At 40.9% G+C, this 22,031-nt stretch overlaps 2 protein-coding genes across 2 annotated transcripts; one reads left to right on the forward strand and one right to left on the reverse strand.

Moving 5' to 3' along the window:
* The first annotated feature begins 8,020 nt into the window (after positions 1-8,020).
* LOC310937652 (MICOS complex subunit MIC26-like) lies at positions 8,021-12,997 on the forward strand. Its single transcript, XM_083901965.1, has 9 exons — positions 8,021-8,113; positions 8,403-8,525; positions 8,715-8,837; positions 9,940-9,972; positions 10,113-10,167; positions 10,448-10,543; positions 10,999-11,090; positions 12,084-12,173; positions 12,693-12,997. The coding sequence occupies exons 1-9, from the start codon at positions 8,096-8,098 to the stop codon at positions 12,732-12,734; spliced, it is 672 nt and encodes a 223-aa protein (XP_083758091.1). The 5' UTR covers positions 8,021-8,095; the 3' UTR covers positions 12,735-12,997.
* Positions 12,998-14,058: 1,061 nt separating this feature from the next.
* On the reverse strand, positions 14,059-18,189 carry LOC310937183 (diamine acetyltransferase 1-like). Its single transcript, XM_083901397.1, has 6 exons — positions 17,900-18,189; positions 16,703-16,754; positions 16,566-16,634; positions 16,265-16,366; positions 16,117-16,157; positions 14,059-15,620 (listed from the first exon to the last, which is right to left on the reverse strand). Exons 1-6 carry the CDS (start codon positions 17,960-17,962, stop codon positions 15,444-15,446), a joined length of 504 nt encoding a protein of 167 aa, XP_083757523.1. The 5' UTR covers positions 17,963-18,189; the 3' UTR covers positions 14,059-15,443.
* Positions 18,190-22,031: the final 3,842 nt, after the last annotated feature.

A 22,031-nucleotide genomic window follows, 5' to 3' on the forward strand; every position in this document is an offset into this window, starting at 1 on the left:
ATCACACTCCATCTCGTTCCAAACATTAATATAGATAGATTAATATAGAAAAACATGGTCTGTCTCCTTCTCCTCAACTGCCCCTTGGTATACCCCTCATCTCCGCTCTATGACTCTTTCCAGTCTGGTTCCGCCCCCACCACAGCACCGAAACTGCCCTCATAAAAATCACTAATGACCTCCTTATTGCAGCTGTTTCCGCTTCTCTCTCATCCTCATCCTCCTTGACCGTAGTGCAGCTTTTGACATCATCTCCCACCCTGTCCTCCTCAGCAGACTCTCCTCCATCGGCAACACTCACACCCCATATTACTGGTTCCACTCATCTCTCAGGCCTCACCGAGTGCATGCAGCTCAAATCTTTTAAATCCAACCCCTCCCCAGTCACTATAGGTGTTCCCCAGGGCTCTGTCCTGGGCCCTCTTCTCTTCATCACTTATTTCCTCCCCCTTTGTCCTAGTTTCAACCTGAATCAGTACATTTTTCATTGTTTTTCTCATGCCAGTTACTAACTCTCCTATCATTTCAGAACCTGTCAGTCATTCCACCTGCCACTCCCAGTTGCAGAGTGCTGCGCAAACTCTTGTCAGGTGGAGACGCTGCAATATTAAGCTCTGAAACTTATCAGATTGTTTCAAAATAATATTATTAATGTGTCTACAGTGACAAACATGAATTATTCTGTGAGAAACAACAACGATACACCAGGTACCTTTGAACATGTGTGGATAAGATCATAGAGGACACTGAAGACAAAACTGATCCCGCGCGCAAACACACACACTTCAAACATGTGTGCACGCGCGCGGGCGCATGTGTGTATGAGTGTCACACTTTTCTTTAAAGGGAAATAAGTAGTTTATAGTGCCATCTAGAGGAGAGGCTGAAATTTACAACAAAGACCTGCTCCTCTGCTCACCCCTCCCTTCCCTGAGCGCTACGGTATCCGCAGCTGGTCAAATGTCGTCCTCGTCGTCTTTCTCCGTGTCAGCAGATGAGGTTCGTGAGGCGAGGGAGAGGGCGAGCTACCGCGGCCGTAGCAGACGAAGCGGAGAGAGAGGAGGCGGGACTTCAGCTACAAGTAAAGAGACGCTTGTTTTGTTCTCTCGCGTTTGTCCTTACAGGCTCCGGTAGAAACATGGCGTCTTGCTGCTAACAGTGGCTACGCAACCGCGGTCCGCGGTCATGTTATTTAACATGACTTTTTGAAACACTACGAAAATGAAACAAAAACTATTATACAGCGACTAGACAATGCAGGAGCACATAATATGTATAAAAAAGTGGATTTTGGGTTATATAAACCCATAAATACTACATATTGTACCTTTAAGTCTTACTTTGAGCAAATAACTGAAATTGATTTAACACAATTTAAAATTTTCTTTATGTAAATAGACACACAGCTGCTGACGTGAAGACATTCACACACACCAGTCTACAATGTATTAAACTCTCCAGAATAAAGTTACAAACTAATTTGTTGTAAGAAAATGGGACTTTAACGTTGAGTAGAACATTTCCTTATCCCATTTTAATCCATACTATAACAAAATAACTGCAAAAAAGTTATTCCACCACCGCTGAGCCTTTCATCAGAAGAGACAGCTGATGCAGGTGCACGCTCGTCAGCCGCTGCAGACTCCGGCACACCTGAGACTCCGGCACACTAGCATCTTCTTCCTCCCTCTTCCTCCCTCCCCAGCATCCACAACACAATCAGTGACAGTAATGAATCATTATATGCAGTAAGTCAATGAGCTCTATCTGCTTATTATGTGCGTAATGCGTGTGTGCGTAACTGGATGATGACGCGTGACACTGACATATTTCTAGATTGTTGAAATGATCTGTAAATCCAGCTCACATGGATAAGTCATGTCTAAACAAACATCTCACATTTGAAAAACAACATCTACAGGATCAACTATCAATGCACAGCCAGTTTTTTTAAAAACATTAATATGAGAGCAGCCGTGGTGACTCTGCCATTTAGTTCCTTCGTGTTTATCTCTAATTCCAAAAACAAACAAACAAAATATTAATATATTTTTTCTAATGTATAGTCCCAAGGTGGCGTTGTCAGTCTCCAGTAGCCTACGAACAGGACCTTGTTAGTCTTAATAACTTTGTTTGCTTCCCTCCTTACACTCGTCACAAAACCTGCCGTTGTCAACAGGATCTACTCTAACAGCAGAGACGTGTGTTCTTTTTTGTTGTTGTTTTTGTTGGTAGGCACATTGGGCATCTGTGAGAGACAAAGCAGCAGTGGATCTTCAGGTTGCCCTAAGGAGGTTTCCTCGCTACAGGTTTGACATGTGTGGTGCTGTTGCACTGGTTTCAGTAATGTGGGAAGGGTTACAGGAACTTAGAGCCTTGGTGGCGCAGTTAAAAGTTGATAACGAGCTGCTTCAAGAGCAGCCTGGCCCTAGTGCGTCATCTGCCACTTCGGCACAATCTACTGCCCCTTCTACTTCTACTAGTGTCTCTGTATCAGAGAGACTAGTCTTCGTGCCCCGAGATAGGAAGTGTCCCATCTTTAAGGGGAAAACACCCCTTGAGTTAAGGTCATTGCAATCCATGGTTGCTTTTAAAAAGGGAATTACATTTTCTTTATTTTCTTCAGCTTTTGATTCATGACTATAGGGCTTTGTTTTTTAAGAAAAACACCTCATTTTATTGTTTCTATTTTAATGTGTGTGTATGTATGTATATAAATATATATGTATATATGTGTGTTTATATTTATATTTTACTTTTGCTAAGTGTGTTTGTTTATTTTAGATAATTTAATGACATTTCCACACTCAAAGCACATTGTGTCTATGTACACCATATGAAATGTGCTGCATAAATAAACTTGACTTGACTTCACCACTGATTCCCAGGGAGGCTATTATAGTTGAAGATTAACAGGTTGAGTGAAACAATCGGGAGAAACTACTTTTTCATTTCAGCACAAAATCGGAAATTGGAAAAACGAGTCTCTTTTTTCATTTTGATTTTGCAAACAAATTGCAGTAAGCTGTATTGCGATTTAGATACATTTTGATTAATTGTTCAGCCCTACACTACAGTTTATGCCAAAATATGCAAATTACATTTACATAACGCAATCCGATGCATTTTTCTATGTTGATAAGAGTATTAAAATGAGAAAAAAAAATGGTACAAAAAGAAATCAAGGGACATTTAGAATAGATAAAAATGTGCGATTAATTGCATCTCTTTTGCTGCTGTTACACTTCCTTCTAAAAACTTGCTCAAACTCACTGTATGAGCGCATTAATATTTTCAACTCCAGTGAGTGAAGAACGTCACCCTCCACTTCCCCGTTGCCATGGTGACTCGTCGAAACGGGGCTCCATTCATGCTGTCTTTTTATACTTGCACGCGCTTAACTTCAGGTGAAACTACTCCGAGTTGAACAAACTAACTCAAATCAGCTGTTGTGGAACCGAAAACTCAGAGTTTCCTATCTCAGAGTAGATCAACTCAGAGTTCAGGGTTAGACTGATAGTTTGTTGAACCTGCTTTTTGAAACGGAGCCCAGATGTCTTAATGAACATGCTTTGTTAAAAATACCTTAAGGATGAAGCACCATAGTAGTTCAATCACCCTGCCAAAACAGCCCTGTTCAGAACACTCTGTTAAAACGAAACTTAAAGGTCACATAGAGTGGTCCTGTTGCACATATATGTTAGTTATGGAGGTCTACTTACATACATTAACTTGTTTTTATGGTCAAAAACCTTCTAGTTGCTGTAAACAAGCCAATAGAAATCGGTCTTTTCTGACGCTGTTCCCCAGCTGTGATATTTCAGACTGACCTCTCACACTCAGAAGACAGACTGTGTTGTGATTGGCCAGCCAGCGTAGAGCCTTCCCAACTGTCTTGTGATTGGCCAATACCCGTAAGTGAGAAGCGCAGCTCCCCCCTCTGGAACGGTGGATGCACTGCTCCTCATTATCAAAACATTGTTTTAACCTTGTTTAAAAATAGCTTCTTCACGACTCCCCGCCTCAGTCCCTTTGACGACCTTTGACCCGGAGTCAGACCCAGAGTCAGAAGACACTATCGCTCGTGAAACACCTCCACAACGGACGTTATTCTTCTTCTGTGGTTCAATGTACGCAATTGGAATTGGAACTTCCGGTCTAGTTCCGCTTTAAGGGACAGGAAATGACAGCCACAGAGGCTACTGGGAGCTAACAGCAGTTAGCATTTGGAAAAGTGATCATTTGCAGGCTCTAGCAGGCACATTGCTGTCATCATCCATTGGACAGATAATTACTCTGAGGCTGGAAGTTTGTGTAGGACTCTGTGCTGCACTGTGGAGCCAAGAATAGAACTTGGTTGCCGTACACAGACCAGGGCCAAGTACATCACTGTTTTAACTCTTAACCTTCACACGTGGAAAGATTTCACTGCCTGTTGGCAGGAATTTAGGTCAGGTTGTTCACTCAAACACCTATAGATTCATCTCGGTATGCCAGTAAAAAAAAGATCAAGCGTTTCCTCTCCAACGTGCGGAAGTTTGAAGTTGAACGTAGCACAGCATTAACAACCACCTGAGGTGAACTTAGATCACCTTGGGCGGAGGTGCTCAGCAGCAGCCTTTGTTATGCACACTTAAAAACATGGCATCACAATAAGTAACTTTTGTGCCAAGATCTTGAGTTGGCCCCAAGCACTTGTGGGCCATTGCTTCTCGGCCTTTTGGAACCTTCACACGGTCATGGACACATTTCACAGCTGGAATTTAGGTCACGATGTTCACTCAAACACGTTTCATGTCAATCCAGATTCTTTATCTTCTGTTGTTTTCCAGTTGTAGCTAGAAGTAGTTCTGCCACTTCTTTGTTACATGGGGCAAAGAAACCAGAAAATATTCACATTTAAAGGTGCCATATGTAAGAATGTGGCCAAAAACTGTTACTACATTCAAATTCAAAATACCGAGGTCTTTTAGGTTTCGTTTTCTGACGTAACAGGCAACTCGTGGTTGCTTGGCAGCTGAGACTCTACTGACTGCAATGATTGGTAGTGGTAGGTGGCGCCACATGCCAAAACACAAAACTTGCTTTAGATTTATTACATAATAACTAACAGACTAAAAGCCTCAAATGCTTCTGGCGAAAAATGTCGAGAACACAGCCGCGGATCTTTAGGAAGTCGTGTCCTTCCACAGGCATCTTCCCACTCCTTTCTCCTCTTCTTGTCAGTGGGAAAGCTGTGTAAACTCACAGCACTTCCCTTGTTGCCTTTCGATAAAAGCCAATCGAAAGTCGCCCACAGCTACTAAAAGACCTCACCGGAGCGGGTGGATACAAACGGAGACTTAAACCAAATGCCTGTCCGAGAATTCTCCCACAAAAGGAGCCTAAACGCCCGCGTGAAGCGAGTGAAATCCGCGTTAAAAAGCGGCAGAGACAAGAGACGCTGGATGCTCTCCTGAGCAGACAACCCGCGTCTGCAGTCGCCGCTTCACTGTATATCTATATATGGAGATGCAGTTGCCGCACGTACACCACAGGTTTTGTCCCACTCTCGCCTCATCCCGTCTTTCTTGCGCTTCATTTTGATGCTCGTTTTGTGAAACATTGTCAGTGCTGTCCTCCTCCTGTATGTTTCGCTCGGGTTCAAATTGAAAAGGCTGAACAGATGACATGTTTATGCTGAACAGTCACAACAGGGTCCCGAAGCCCCCAGTACAACCTTTATACGTCACTACCCAGAGTGCATTGCGACGTAAACAACAATGGCGACCTACGAGTTAAACTATTTTTACAAATTTTATAAAAAGACATCAAGAAGGTTTTTTATATCAATTTATTATAACTGATACTAACATTTATCTTTTAAGAACTACAAGTCTTATAGCTGGGGTTCCTTTTAAGAAGCTGAAAAATTTCAGAAACTTGTTTTAATTTTCCTTGATAAGACTTTTTTTGGAGCTTCAAAATGTATAAAATCTTAGAAATAGTACAAGACAACAATCCTCATTGTTTTCATTATCTGACATTGTCAGATGTCAATGTTTATGTATATATACAGTACAGACCAAAAGTTTGGACACACCTTCTCATTCAATGAGTTTCCTTTCTTTTCATGACTATTGACATTGTAGATTCACACTGAAGGCATCAAAACTATGAATTAACACATGTGGAAATATGTACTTAACAAAAAAGTGTGAAACAACTGAAAATATGTCTTATATTCTAGGTTCTTCAAAGTAGCCACCTTTTGCTCTGATTTCTGCTTTGCACACACTGCATTTTCTTGATGAGCTTCAAGAGGTAGTCACCTGAAATGGTTTTCACTTCACAGGCGTGCCCTGTCTGGTTTAATAAGTGCGATTTCTTGCCTTATAAATGGGATGGGGATCAGGTGGATACACAGCTGATAGTCCTACTGAATAGACTGTTAGAATTTGTATTATGACAAGAAAAAAGCAGCTAAGTAAAGAAGAACAAGTGGCCATCATAACTTTAAGAAATGAAGGTCAGTCAGTCCGAAAAATTGGGAAAACTTGGAAAGTGTCCCCAAGTGCAGTCGCAAAAACCATCAAGCGCTACAAAGAAACTGGCTCACATGAGGACTGCCCCAGGAAAGGCAGACCAAGAGTCACCTCTGCTGCGGAGGATAAGTTCATCCGAGTCACCAGCCTCAGAAATCACAGGTTAACAGCAGCTCAGATTAGAGACCAGGTCAATGCCACACAGAGTTCTAGCAGCAGACACATCTCTAGAACAACTGTTAAGAGGAGACTGTGTGAATCAGGCCTTCATGGTAGAATAGCTGCTAGGAAACCACTGCTAAGGACAGGCAACAAGCAGAAGAGACTTGTTTGGGCTAAAGAACACAAGACATGTAAGAAAGTAGAAATATGTGCTTTGGTCTGATGAATCCAAATTTGAGATCTTTGGTTCCAACCACCGTGTCTTTGTGCAACGCAGAAAAGGTGAACGGTTGGACTCTACATGCCTGGTTCCCACCATGAAGCATGGAGGAGGAGGTGTGATGGTGTGGGGGTGCTTTGCTGGTGACACTGTTGGGGATTTATTCAAAATTGAAGGCATACTGAACCAGCATGACTACCACAGCATCTTGCAGCGGCATGCTATTCCATCCGGTTTGCGTTTAGTTGGACCATCATTTATTTTTCAACAGGACAATGACCCCAAACACAACTCCACGCTGTGTAAGGGCTATTTGACCAAGAAGGAGAGTGATGGGGTGCTTCGCCAGATGACCTGGCCTCCACAGTCACCGGACCTGAACCCAATTGAGATGGTTTGGGGTTAGCTGGACCGCAGAGTGAAGGCAAAGGGGCCAACAAGTGCTAAGCATCTCTGGGAACTCCTTCAAGACTGTTGGAAGACCATTTCAAGTGACTACCTCTTGAAGCTCATCAAGAGAATGCCAAGAGTGTGCGAAGCAGTAATCAAAGCAAAATGTGGCTACTTTGAAGAACCTAGAATATAAGACATATTTTCAGTTGTTTCACACTTTATTGTTAAGTATATAATTCCACATGTGTTAATTCATAGTTTTGATGCCTTCAGTGTGAATCTAAAATTTTCATAGTCATGAAAATAAAGAAAACTCTTTGAATGAGAAGGTGTGTCCAAACTTTTGGTCTGTACTGTATATACATGCATATATATTCATTTTGGTAAAATATTCGTTTTTTGTTACTTTTGGTGACATTATTAATTGTGTAATATGAACAATTACAGCACTTTCTAAAACAATTGGTAACAATTGGTGGATGTCTTTGTAAAATTACACTTACTTTGTATCTTTTTTAATTACCACAGTTTTAAATACATTACATTATTAGTATTATAACATACATTTCACCAATTTTACAACATTTAATTTTTTGGGGGGTAAATTAACATCTTAAGAAAAAGAAGGAGGAGGAGGAGGAGAAGAAAATGGGAGCAGGAGAAATAATACACGCGGTACACTCCAGTCCAGTAGGCGGCAGTCACGGTGTTAACAGCAGCAGCAACAGCAGCGGCGGCAGGCAGCAGCAGGCAGCGGAAGGCAGCATTATTAGAAGAAAATAAGAAATAAGGCCCAATGTCGTATGTGAAATTGGTAATGAACAAATTTAGCAGTTTTGTTCACGTGTCTCTGTTTAACACGTTTGTTTAGTGAGTGTCAGATTAACGGTGTTACACAGTTAAATGTGTGAGAAACGCGGTTACCACGAATTTTGCTAGCTTCAATCGTTGCTAACATGTCTGTTTTTTGCTCGTTTTATTTTTACCTAAAGTAATGTAATACAGTGTGTGTGTGTGTGCGTGTGTGTGTGTTGTATTTTATTTTATTTTATTTTTCCGTTGCTTTATTGTTGTCAACTGTTGTTCTCCCGGTCCGCCGCCAGGTGTCACTGTGCGCCGCAGCTCCGGGTTTGACGGCTCTGCTGAACGGCTCAGTGCAGGCCGCTGTGGCTGCTCCTGCTGAGGGGAAGAAGAAGAACACAGAGCCGCTGCTCAACCTCCATGAGGTAACTGTGGTTCAAATAAATATACATCTATATCTATACATACATGTACATACATGCATATATATACATATATACATTAGTACAAGCTCTGACAAATATGTATCACCTGTGTCAGACATTTTCATGGCAGCAGCATTAAAACAAACAGCCTCATCTTCTTCTTCTTCTTGGTTTGTTTGTTTGTTTCAGCTGCCGTCTTTATACACCAGACCTGAAGCGGAGCCTGGTTGCGTGGAGCCAGAGGCCGGACCACTGGAGCAGAGTGTGTCGTCACTGAGGAAATGGGCAGAGCCGTACACAGACCAGTGCCAGGTACATCACTGTTTTCACTCTTTACCTTCACACGGTCATGGAAACCTTTCAAAAGATGTCCAGCCGTACCCTCACCATCCATTCGGCTCACATAGACACATCCACCGGAAACCTATGAAAGCTTATCGTACTATTGTACCGAGACAAATTTGAGTACACAAGAATGTAGGACTGACTTTTTGATACAATAACCGCCTCGCTTGTGTCCGAAATCCACTAATTTTTACTGAAATTGATTCTCCTACTTGGCTCCTTCACTAGTGTCTCCGTGAAAGCGACAACAAAACCTAACGGAAGCAGACCAGCCTACCGGCAGCCACAGTTGCTAGGTGGAAGTTCCATTGTGCATGTAGCCTATTGCAGCACTAAATCAAATAAAATTTTATTTATATAACCCACAATTTCAAAACACAGTTTGTCTCACAGGGCTCCACAGGGTTGTTAACGTCTTGTGTCCTTAGACCCTCGACCAGGGTAAGGAAAAACTACCAGGGAAAAAACCCTTATTGCAGAGAAAGAGTCTTCTACACAGAGGTTGAGACCACAGAGTGAAAACAATGTAAAGTGCGCTCTTAAGAGTCTGTCAACACGTTTTACTAAGATCTGCTTGGTTCTTAGAATCTTAGAATTTTAACGCTTTTCATATTTTTACATACATTTCATACAGTAAATATAAGCATTATAGCTCAATAGCTTCCAGGTTATTTCACCTGCTGGCTCAAAATCGATGCACAATCACACTTTTTTAATGAGACACATCTCTTTATTTATTTTATTTTTTTCCAAAAAATCGAATGTTTTCATACATTCAATACCCGTGTTTTGAAAACCGGAAGTTTCTACACGCTGCAGTAAGCTAGTCTATGCACTGACTTTCCCAGTTGTCTCAAAGTATTCGGTTTATGGCCAACAATTTTTGCTTTGGTGCATATTGTTCTTGCATTTGTCTTTACACATTTCTGTTTTAATGATTTCTTTGTAATGTGTAGAAAAGAAACCAGAAAATATTCACATTTAAAAATCGGAGAGCCCTGATATGGTCTGGCATATAATTTATTTTTAGTTAACGTGTGACTCAGTGTTTTATGATTGTTTGTTGCAGCAAACCAGTCAGACAGTGATGGAGAAAGCCGAGGTAAGTGAATGAAATCCAAACCCAGCCTGCGCAGTTCACAAGCTCCATAACGATTTCTTTAGCCGTTATTGATTTGATTATACAAACAAATTGAGTGCATTGAAGTTTATCTTTTTACTGTCAACTGTCCCTGTCCACAGCGAATTTACAAGACAATGGAGCCAATTATCGACACATCACTTAATAAAGTCACAGGTGAGAATAAACATTCAATTGACAAATGTTTTTTTGTGTTATTGTAGTATTGGCAAATACATTCACTGAGTCATCACAGCAGCTGAATTCACTGACATCACTTCCTGTTTGTAATGAACCAAGGTTATGTTGACACCCACCACTGTGATGCTGTAATGCTGAAGGGAACTTAAAAACAGCAACTTTCTCTGTGAGGTTCTGAATGAAGCCCACCTTTGTTTTCATCAGAAATTATTTAATCATCACTCTTCTTTCTCTCTCCCTCACTTTTGTCTTTCAGATGTCTACCAGTTCCTCAGTGACCCGCCTGCTGACCTTTACCCAAGTGTGGCTGTGGTGGGATTCTCCAGCTTCCTGGGTCTTTACTTGGCCAAAGGTAACACACACACACACACACACAGAAAACAGGAATGAGGTCAGAGATGATAGATAGACTCATCATGAGTGAGCATGTGACAACACACCAGAAACATGTAATTTAAAACATAACTAGTTTTAACCATGCTTTTTTCCCTCGTTTTTCAGAGATTATAGAAGGAAATACTTATATTTACTTATACTTATTTTTACTGCTACAGAACCTCATTGAGAATGTTGTTGTTGTTTTAACATTTTCTTCAGCATCAAACTGAAATGGTGACACTCGTCTGCACAGACGTGACTTCACTGTGAACAGGAACTGAAAAATTATGATTTTGCTTATTTTTAATATTGCAATGTAAAAGAATAAAGGCTTGAAACAGTAAGACTGCAGCCAAGTGTTCATACTTGCGTAACAAAATTTGAGTGAATTACTACACGCGCATCATTGTGACTGTTTGTCTGTCCTAGGCTCCAGAGTGAAGCAGCTGGTATTTCCAGTCGGACTCGTGGCTCTAACTGCCTCCATGTTCTACCCTAAGCAGGCCGCCGCCATTTTAAAGGTGTGTTTTTGGGGTTTGGTAATGTTTCCTGTTCATATTCACATTCTTATCAGACTCCACTTTTTCCACTGTTCAACAAAACCTCCCCCACACATTATAACAAACATAAAAGCCATTGAGGAAACGGCAGCAGGAAGTGTGACCCACCTGCTCACCATGACTCACTTTACACTAATGTTCAAACAACTCTGCTACGTGTTTGTGTGTGTGTGTGTGTGTGTGTGTGTGTGTGTGTGTGTGTGAGACAGGAAACTTGGTTGTACAATCACAGCCTGGAGATGCTGAGATGCAGAGACACTGGGATCAGAGTTTATGCTAGAAAATATTTTTGGCCTTTAATATTCATTTAAATCATGAATATTAAGATCATTGATTTAATTATTTGGCATTTTTTACACCAGACATTTTGGCCAGTGACATTTTTTTTGCCGACCAAATTCACGTGGCCAAAGGCCAAAAGCCGGCATACTGTATACCCTGGCTGGAATACAGAGACACAAAGAGGCTCAGACACAAAGACACAGAGATACTGAGATTCAGAGACACTCAGATGCATAGACGCTGACACATAAAGATACTGAGACATAGAGACACCGAGATACTGAGACATCGAGATACTGAGACATCGGGCTGACCAATATGGCTGAAAAGTATATCATGATATAACTACTATATATTGATTGATATCAATAATTATTGATCAATTTCATTACAAACATTGAAGACGCATACTGAGATGTAAGCAATACTGAGACAGATACTGAGATACTGAGACAGAGACAAACCGGACTTTGTTTACCATCGTAGAGAGGACGTTTGACCTGAGTCATGACCTCTGTCACAGTCTGAAAGCGAAGGGTTAACAAGGGGTAAAATAACCCCATTCATGATCGATTCACACGTTCACCACCAGTCTGTCATCGTATGCATCGCAGTTGTGAGTAACTAAATCCAAACATAATTTGGATTGTTGCTGTAATCCCACCCCACCAGGTGAGTCGAGACTCTGCGTACAGCTGGGCCCAGCGTGGCCGTGTAACTGTGGAGACGATGTGGAAAGAGCCACCGTTTACCAAAAACAAGGTGAATTCTTTAAATCTCTCTTCACTCCAGATATTTAAAGCTGCGGTACGTAACTGTTGCTGCTGTTATTCTGTTTTTTGTTTGCTGCGTCTTTCATTTGAAATCAGACCTTCCTGGGGGATCGTTTGTGTGTATACAGCAGCAGAGCTGAGGCGGGGGGAGACGAGAAGTGTTTATCCCATTGTTAGCAGTAGAATTCACTTATGAAACTTTGTGTGGCTGCTTCTTTGTGTGTTCACTCAAACTTCAGTGACAGGTGGCTCGGTGGGAGAGGAATTTGCCTTGCACAACCAGAGGGTTGAGGGTTGGCTTCCCAAGAATGGCAAAATTGTAACATAAATCAGCTTTGAATAGGAGGATTAAGACCTCAGTGTCCGTCCGACAGATTTGAACATTACGTAAACTAATTTGACAGACATTTGTTTATATAAATGTTACATACTACAGCTTTAATCTGTGTGGTTTATTTTATGGCTTCTCTCACTTCTGTGTCGTCTGTCCTCTTTTTATTTTGTGCAGTCTGAGAAGAAAGAAACGGAGAGGAGCGACTCGAGATGCTGAGACGACATGAGTAACACTCACAAGCGCGCACACACTTTACATTGACATTTAAATTGACACTGTCAACTGATTATTTTCTTTCCACATCATGTTTTCACCATGTTCTGTCTTTAAACCTGTCTCTTGCTTCAGTAAAGAGGCCAAATAATTAACTTAAACACACATTCCATATGGATTTGACTTATGGTTTGTTGTCCATGTATACTATTAATACTAATAACATGCTGTATATATACTGTATGAGGATTTATCTGTGTAATTAAAAACACAATAAAGTGTCCAACTTATAGCCTTATTATTGTAGTAAATCTGTGCCACTCTCTCTCCCATACCTAAGTCCATTGAGAAAATCAATGATTTTAGTTGGCCGGGATGCAGGAGTTATTTCAAATGATGGCCACATGGTTGGTGTAGTGGTTAGCACTGTTGCCTTTGCAGCCAGAAGACCTGGGTTCGAACCCCAGTTGGAACAAGGGCCTTTCTGTGTGGAGTTTGCATGTTCTCCCTGTGTAAAACATGCATTATGGGTTTAGGTAAATTGGTCACTCTAAATTGACCGTAGGAGTGAATGGTTGTTTGTCTATGTGGCCCTGCGATGGTCTGGCGAACTGTCAAGGGTGTACCCCGCCTATCACCCTATGTTAGCTAAGATAAGCACAGCACCCAGGAACAAGGGTCTTATTTGGTGCAAAGGCGAGAGTGGGTGTCATCTTCTTCAAAAGAAATCTGTGAACTTTGTTTTTGTTTTTTTAGGATTCATCAGTTTCATGTTCTCCTTGTTCCTCTTTCACTTCTCTGTGAAACATGTGGTCGTTTTTAGACACGCAGGGCACAATGCTTTAAATATACACACGGTGATATTTGAGAAGTGAAATAAAGTTTCTATGATTTACAGAAAGTGTGCAAGAATTATTTAAACAAAATTAGGCATGTGCATAAATTAAAGGCACCCATGTCATTTTATTGATTTCAATACCTTAAGAACTAATTATTGGAACTCAAAATTGGTTTGGTAACCTCAGTGACCCTTGACGTCCAAAAACCGGTGAATACAATCATGAGAAAGGTATTTCTCCTCTTTGCATCTTCTCTGAAGAGTGTCAACATGTGAGCCTCAAAACAACTCTTAAATGACCTAAAAACAATGATTGTTCAACATCATGGTTTAGGGGAAGGATACAGAAAGCTATCTCAGAGATTTAAGCTCTCGGTTTCAACTGTGAGGAACATTGTGAGGAATGTGAAGACCACAGACACAGTTCTAGTTAAGACCAAGAAAAATCTCATATAAGCAGAGGTGAAGGATGGTGAGAACAGTCACAGTCAACCCACAGACCAGCTCCAAAGACCTACAACATCATCTTGCTGCAGATGGTGTCACTGTGCATCGTTCAACTATTCAGCGCACTTTACACAAGGAGATGCTGTATGGAAGAGTAATGCAGAAAAAGACTTTTCTCATCAGTGCTGTGGACAGATGAAACTAAAATAGAATTAGGCAAAACAAGGGGTGTTATACACGGCGGAAAAAGAACACAGCATTCCAAGAAAAACACTTGCTACCTACAGTAAAATGTGGTCATTCTGTGTGGCTGTGTGGTCAGTGCAGGGACTGGGAATAGTGTTGGGGTCGCATGGATTCCATTCAATATCGGCAGATTCTGGAGAACAATGTCCAGGACTCAGTGACAAAGTTGAAGTTGTGCCGGGCCTGGATCTTTCAACAAGACAACGACCCTAAACAATGCTCAAAATCTACTAAGGAATTCATGCAGAGGAGCAAATACAACATTCAGGAATGGCCATCTCAGTCCCCAGACCTGAATATTATTGAAAATGTGTGGTGTGATTTAAAGCGGGCTGTCCATGCTCGGAAACCATCAAACCTGACTGAACTGGAGAGGTTTTGTAAAGAAGAATGGTCCAAAATATCTTCCACCAGAATCCATACTCTAATTGGAAGCTATAGGAAGCGTTTAGAGGCTGTTATTTCTGCAAGAGGAGGATGCACACATTTTATCTTTTAAACCTATGAACATGCCTAATTTTGTTTGAATAATTCTTGCATACTTTATGTATTTCCCTTACTGTATCAAATATCACTGTTTGTCTCCTATATGATTTATTTAACTGAAATTTCTAATTCAAACAACCAATGATTTATAAAGGAAAATCATGAAAATTTAAGGGGTGCGCAAACTTTTGCATACCACTGTATATCTGTATAGGATAAACTAAAATGTAAGATTTTAGAGAATTTAGCAAAACTAAACTGAAAGAACTATAACTATCTTTTATTGTGTTTTTGTTAAATGTTGTAAGTTTTTATTTTTTCCCTGTTAAAGTTGTTTTGTTTGGCAATATCTTATTTTTATAATTGTCTGCAGAGCTGAAAAATCAAAAATAGTTGGCAATTCAATTCAATTAATCATTTAGTAATGATACATAATTGTTGAAGCGTAGACATTGATCAGTTACTGTTTTATTGTAAATATAATTTACAGTAAGTTTTACCTGCACATTAATAAACGCATCAACAGTAACAATGGAAAAAAGTCAGTAAAATGTTAAAATAAATGAACGTAATTCATTAAAAGCACCAGAAAGCAACAGAATTATACAGTGACAGTTTCCCCCTTTTTAAAGCGAAAGAAAAGCGGAACTTCTTTGCGTGCGCTCAAGCTGCCCTGCCCCCCTGTCTGGCCGTCGTCACTCCTCAGTGGGCGTGGCCATCTTGATGAGGCTGTCCTTGTCAAAGCGGAACAGCCTCCACCCCTCCTCCTGAGAGAGATCCTCGGCGCCACGGCGCTTGTAGAACTGCATCGACGGCTCGTTGTTCTCCGCCACCACAAACATCATGCCGGTGCAGCGTGTCTTCATCGCCAGCTAAAAGGGGAGGAGCAACACCGCGTTAAAAAAAAAAAAGGCAGTCCACCAAATTACACAAAAACTTAATAATCTTTAATTAAATCTCCTTTGTTGTGTAAAGCAGTTTTTTTTAGTTTTTTTTATACCACATCAGAGACGAAGATTAACATTAAAGGGATAGTTCACGTTTCAGCTGCAGGACAATAAAAGCCAGTTGAAATCCAAGATGTCTTAAGAACACGTTAAAGTCTTTCAAAATCAAAAAAAAAAAAATCAGTGAAATCAGAAAATCATGATTTTCTCTGTGGGGTTTTGGTCTAGTCAAATCTCAGGCTTTTTTTCTCTCCCACATCAGTGTCCATAGAGAAAATCAGTGATTTTAGCTCAGGGAACACAAATGTTATTCCAACCAATTACAGGTCGTATATACATTCTTTCGAAACAGATGTTTGAAAAAGGTGACAGTGCTGATCAACAGGAAGATAAGTTCTGTGTGTGTGTGTGTGACACTCACGTCACTGAGATGTCTCAGGATGTCTGATCCCATCCCAAGTCCTGCAGCGAGGAGAACAGTGTGTTAATGAAGCAGCAGAGTTGAATAAACATCAACATCAGCCACCATAGATCAGACCAGTTATTTGTTTAATGGTTGTTTTTTTTACCCCGACACTCGTCCATCACGTAGAACTCTTCCAGGTAGAGCTGTTTGCCGACCCACGGGTCGTACGTGAAGTAATACATTGCAAAACCCACCACCTTTGGATCTGATGGAGACAGAAATATAAACTATGTAAATTCGGTGGAACTCAATTTTGACCGTGTTTTCATGTTAGGGGGCGTTGTAGAGCCCTTGAGCAAGCCCTTGACACCCATGCGACGTGTCAAGAGTTTTATGCACATTAATCTCAAAATACTCTCTAAATCCAGATTAAATACAGTTTGTATTGAAGAGAGATTTCCTACCATCTCCTTGGAGTTCGGCGATGACACAGTGGTAAAACGGGGTGTCACCGAATCCATCCTCTAGGAGATCTGATGGAAAACACATGCGTTTGAAAACAACAACAACTGTGTGTGTGTGCTGTGAATAAGTAGCTCACCTTTCTCAGTCAGAGCCACCTGGTCCTCCATCTCTTCATATTTGGCCAATTCCTGTGCCAAGAAAAACACATTTACATTACTAAACAACAACTAAAAATATATCACTTAATAACACTGCGAGCAGAAATTCATATTTATAATGTTTTTAAAAATAGTTGTTGACAGGGTCATATCATTTCTGTGTGTAAACGCAAAATATTTTGACCTTTTCTGCTTTGATGCATTTTCCTTAAAGTTTCTAAATGACTTCTTCATAATCAGCACTGTTTTAGTGTTGTTATTTATATTTAATTTATTTTCATCTAGTGAGAAAATATTGCAATTCACACACTTTGATGTTTTGGTGCATAAATAAAGACATTTGGGAGGGGGAAAACGGGCAGATTTTATTTACATTAAAGCTTCAACTTTATTTAACTTTTGATTAATCTGTCCATTTCCATTTGGTGTTTTCCAAAACCTCAAAATGACGACATCCTCAAACTAATCCAGATTTGTCGCAAGAAAAACAAAAAAAACATATTCACATTTTACAGCTAAAATGTACATTTCTGGTGACAGGATTTTGAGAATAAACTCAAATAACTAACTTAACTAAAGTACTTCGTTTTGTTGATAAAATGTCAGTGTTTTAATTTGAAGTTGACGAAAAGTGGCAGAAAAAAATAAGTAATAACTGACCAATAATTGACGAATATTATGTAGAAATACATGATTTTATTTATTAATTTTGACAAAACTTAACAAGGGAACATCTTATTTACGTGCTTATATCGTTTTAGTGATTTTAGTCCATCAGTCCATCTGTGTGAGCTAGCTTCTCGAGCTAACTCGCTATTTTGTCTTTATTCACGGCGCTTGAACTCTCGTGGTGTTTAACGTGATTTGTGCCTCAGATTCAGGTTAACTCAAGTCCGTGACCATATTTGGGAATCCTGGTAATAAGAGCGGAACGTCGTCTGTCCGTAAACAAAGGCCGAGACCTCGTACATCCTTCGAGAGTGACGTCATTTTCAATAATAATAATAATAATAATAATAAATCACCTGCCCCTTCGGCTATTTTCGCCGTTTCGACGCCTGGTAACGCGTCTAACGTCGCAGCTAAACGTCGGTTTCACGCGATAACATCGTTCAACGAGCCGTTCCGTCGAATCGTAGCATCTTTTGCTCGTCTGAAGTCGCAGTCGGGCCTACCTTCACCAGTCGTAAGATATCAGAGACGTCCCGTGGTTCCGCTTTTCGTAATTTATACTCCATTTTCTCCTTTTACTCTTCTTTCCTCTGTTAACCAGTCCTCGGTATGTGAAGTGGAAGATGAGATGTTTCTTCATTCGCTTCGCAGTGACTTTGCCCCCACAGTCGTCAGCCTCTGGTCCGGACCTGTTCGTCGAGTCAAGAACATCCAGTAGAGTCGCCCTCGGCTGGGTCGCTGCCGTGTCTAAACTGCAAGAGCCTTTGTTTACATCGGCCTAGTTATACCCCAGCCTCTCGCTCAAAGGCGGTTGGTCGCTTCGTGGCAGGTGTCGGGTTTCGGGGGCCCGCCCCCTCCCTTCCCCGGAGACGTCTCTGCCAATTAAAGGCACAGGGCTGGTGACGCGTGGGTCTGTTTGGAATGTGTTATAAGATCTTTTGTTTTTGGTTGTGAGAAAATGGAATTTATGACAAAAACTTGTATGACAGCTAATAACAAAGCCACTACATTTGCATTTAATGTTCTTCATATTCTTCAATAAGTGTTCAATAATATCAGTGTGTCCTCTTTAGCTGTTAAAGGGATAGCGCATGTTTTTTACTTTGTTTTGGAGGAGAGGTTATATGAGGAACTATTGGCACTTTTCCATAATACTCTGCAAGAAGTGACACGTTTATGGAATAAAAAAACATATTTGTATTTTATTTGTTTGAAAATCAGTAATAAACATGCATTGTTTATTACTGTCATTTCAAAGTAATGTGTTACATTATAATATTACTGTCTTTGAATTGTCAGGCATTACACTTACTTTTGCATTATTTTCACCAAAATAACTGGAAATATGGATTTGGCATTCTCAAGGCATAGGCATACTGTATATTGTTTTTGTATGTTTAACTGTATGTTATTTTTTTTCTCCGTTTGCTTTCTTGTGGTTATTAGCTTAATGTTAGCGTGGCACTGCATTAGATGTTTAGTTAAACTACTTTTAAATTACTTGCTATTTCGCGAGTTAGACAGATTTTTGTTTTCGCTTAAGTGCACTGAACTATAATGTTCTTCATATCCATGTCTCTGACAAACTGAAAACAATGAGCATATGTCCATCTCGTGAATGTAGTCCAACTCTGCTGCACTAACAGGAAGTAAAAATTTGCGGATATTTTTTTCTCCTCTGCTAATCTTGCGGTGTTGGCGAATTTGTATAAAAACAACACACCACTTAATTTCGGGTTTAAAATGCATTGTAAAAATGCAAGTAAAATATTACTAATTATTTTTTTATGCCTTACATTACCACGTTACCACAAAAGGTGATGCAGTACAGGAATTACATTACTTTTGTAACATGTTACTCCCAACATGTTTGCAATGATTGGAATTGTGTTTTCTCAGACTCTACTTGCTCCGCAGTAGACCAGCAGCTGCTGCGTCCCTGAGAATTTACAACTACAAACTGTGTGAACACCCCTTTGATAGTCAATGCAGTAAAGTGCAATGAAGCTGTAAATTAACTAATGGCCAAGACCGCAGACCTCACTCGCTCTCACACTCTCTCTCTTGCCCGCGAGTGCTGATCAAGAGTTTTGTGCAAGCAATTTAAGGTCCCGACTCATGTCCCAAATATGACAGGCTTCATTCAGTGATTGAAACAAATAAATTAACATTATTGAAATGTTTACCTGCAGTGTGTGCCCACTCGCAAAGCAGACACGCTGGATATGCTGTGGTTCCTGTAGGCTTTGCGTGTGTGGTGTTGGGGGGAGCCTCCATGTCCATTTTGCTTGGGGCCCCCAAATTCCTTCAAACGGCCCTGTTTACATGCAAAGACCACAGTCTGTCCATTTGGAGTCTCTGCTCCACCTGAGCTGGACTCTCACACAGACACATGCTGCTCTCTCTTGAAATGTATTTTATGGAAATGATTGTAGTTTTTTGCTTTTGTTTTTCATTAGTACGTTTTTTTTAAAGGAACTCTTCAGGGTTGAATACATTCACTTGACTACTGAGCAGACCAAAGAGGCTCTGGGTGTTTTGCTCAGTTTTCCATGCTGTAGCAAAAATTCCATAGAAGCAAAGCGAGTAGAATTTTCCACCTCCCACAGGCAAAAAGGTGAGGTGAGGTTAAACTGTGTCAGCGTTCCGGCACCATTGTGTCCTGGAGGAGGAGGGAGTGTTCTGATCCTAAACAAATTTATAAGGTAATAAACACACTACTGGGAAAACAACACCATTAAGGTCAAAGTTGAAGAGCAGAATCTGACCTTTAGTCTTGACTGATTACTTTATTGGGATCAAGGAGTCTGTGGTTCAAGTTCAGTGTACCAATGTACCTCTTATGTAAATATGTACGTTAAAGCTACGGTAAGCAGAATTGCTCTGAAAGGAAAGTGGAAGAATAATGGCAAGAGGATGACTGATAAGGATGACAAGAGGACGAGACTGAAGAGACAACAAAGAATATGACATACTGGGTAGTGTAGCAGTTTTCTAGTACCAGAGGATGGATGAAGTAGAAAAAGAAGAATGTTATAATATAACATTATAATATTATTGTCAGTTGTACTTGTTTCAAGAACGTTTTGTTGGAAAAAAGCGGAAGAAGAAAAGTCATAGTAGTTTATATTCAATTAATGCGTCTCAGAATAACAATGCAATATCTTGAGATAACAGGGCACATATTATTGTGATAACGAGATAAATCTGTGCGTTATCTCGAGATAATGAGGCACAGTAGTTCATATTTGTTGTGTGTTTTTTTTTAAATCATTTTCTGCTCTAATGTCCAGTATCAAAAGCACAACATGCCCTCGAGCCTGAATGACTATAGACCTGTGGCACTTACATCAGTAGTCATGAAGGTGTTTGAGAGGCTTGTAAAGGACTCCTCCTGCTCCTACACCCCCAGCTATATCGACCCTCTGCAGTTTGTGTACCGTCCAAACAGATCCACTGAGGATGCCATCGGCCACATTCTGCACACCACCCTCACTCATGTTGACAGTAGCAGTGGGAATTATGTGAGACTGCTGTTTATTGACTATAGTTCAGCTTTCAACACCGTGATTCCGCACAGACTGATCAACAAATCGAGGGACCTAGGACTGAACACCCAGCTGTGCAGATGGGTGCTGGACTTCCTAGGGTGGACAGCTGCATCTCTGACACCATCGCCCTCAGCACTGAATTACCACAAGGCTGTGTATTGAGCCCTCTGCTATACACCCTGTACACCCATGACTGTGCGGCCACTCAAACCTCCAACTCCATTGTCAAGTTTGCTGACGACACAGTAGTGCTGGGTCTCATCTCCAGCCTACAGGAAGGAGGTGGAGATCCTGGAGAGATGTCGGCAGGATAACTGCCTCCAGCTGAACGTCAGCAAAACCAAGGAAATGGTAGTGGATTACAGTAAGCAGCAGCACTGCCACTCCCCTCTCTTCATTGAAGGTGCTCCAGTGGATGTGGTAAATAACATCAAGTACCCCGAAGTTCAACTCTCGGATGAGCTCACCTGGTCCATCCACACTCACCCCCAGGTCAAAAAGACAGCTGAGGAGGTTCAGGGTCTCCACTAAGATCCTGAAAACCTTCTATACAGCTGCTGTCGAGTGCGTCTTAACAACAAGCATCTGTTCCTGGTTTGGAAACGGCACAGCCCAGGACCGTAAGGCCATGCAGAGAGTGGTGACACTTACACCAGACGCTGCTGGAGCAGAGCCACCAAGATTCTTAAGGACACTCTCCCACCCCAGCAACAAACTGTTCAAGCTGCTGAACCCAGGCAAATGGTTCTGCAGCCTGACAACCCGCGCAGAAAGACTGAGGAGGAGCTTTTATCCCCACAGCAAAAGGCTCCTCAACCAAAACAGGCCTCTCACCCCATAACTATAACTATGGACAATTTGCAGTACTGCTATACTGCACTTTAGCATGACTGCCCCTTTCCTGTCACTTTACACCTTATATTTATGTGTGTATATATATATATATATATATATATTACCATATTTAAGTTAAATTTAATTTAAATTGAAGTAAATGTTCAGCATCAGAACGACTCTAAAGCAACATTTCACTGTGTTTCCGTTTAACCGTCAACATGTGACAAATAAAAATCCTTGAATCCTT

The sequence above is a fragment of the Microchirus variegatus genome, assembly GCF_963457635.1.
Source record: "Microchirus variegatus genome assembly, chromosome: 15".
NCBI lineage: Eukaryota > Metazoa > Chordata > Actinopteri > Pleuronectiformes > Soleidae > Microchirus > Microchirus variegatus.

Coding starts and splice junctions, on each gene's coding strand:
- LOC310937183 (XM_083901397.1), bottom strand. CDS start 17,962: ATGGAGTATAAATTACGAAAAGCGGAACCACGGGACGTCTCTGATATC. Junction 16,635..16,702: donor GGTGGCTCTGACTGAGAAAG/GTGAGCTACTTA, acceptor GTTTTCCATCAG/ATCTCCTAGAGGATGGATTC. Junction 15,621..16,116: donor TCCTGAGACATCTCAGTGAC/GTGAGTGTCACA, acceptor CTCCCCTTTTAG/CTGGCGATGAAGACACGCTG.
- LOC310937652 (XM_083901965.1), top strand. Junction 8,526..8,714: donor CGCTGCTCAACCTCCATGAG/GTAACTGTGGTT, acceptor TGTTTGTTTCAG/CTGCCGTCTTTATACACCAG. Junction 12,174..12,692: donor CACCGTTTACCAAAAACAAG/GTGAATTCTTTA, acceptor TATTTTGTGCAG/TCTGAGAAGAAAGAAACGGA.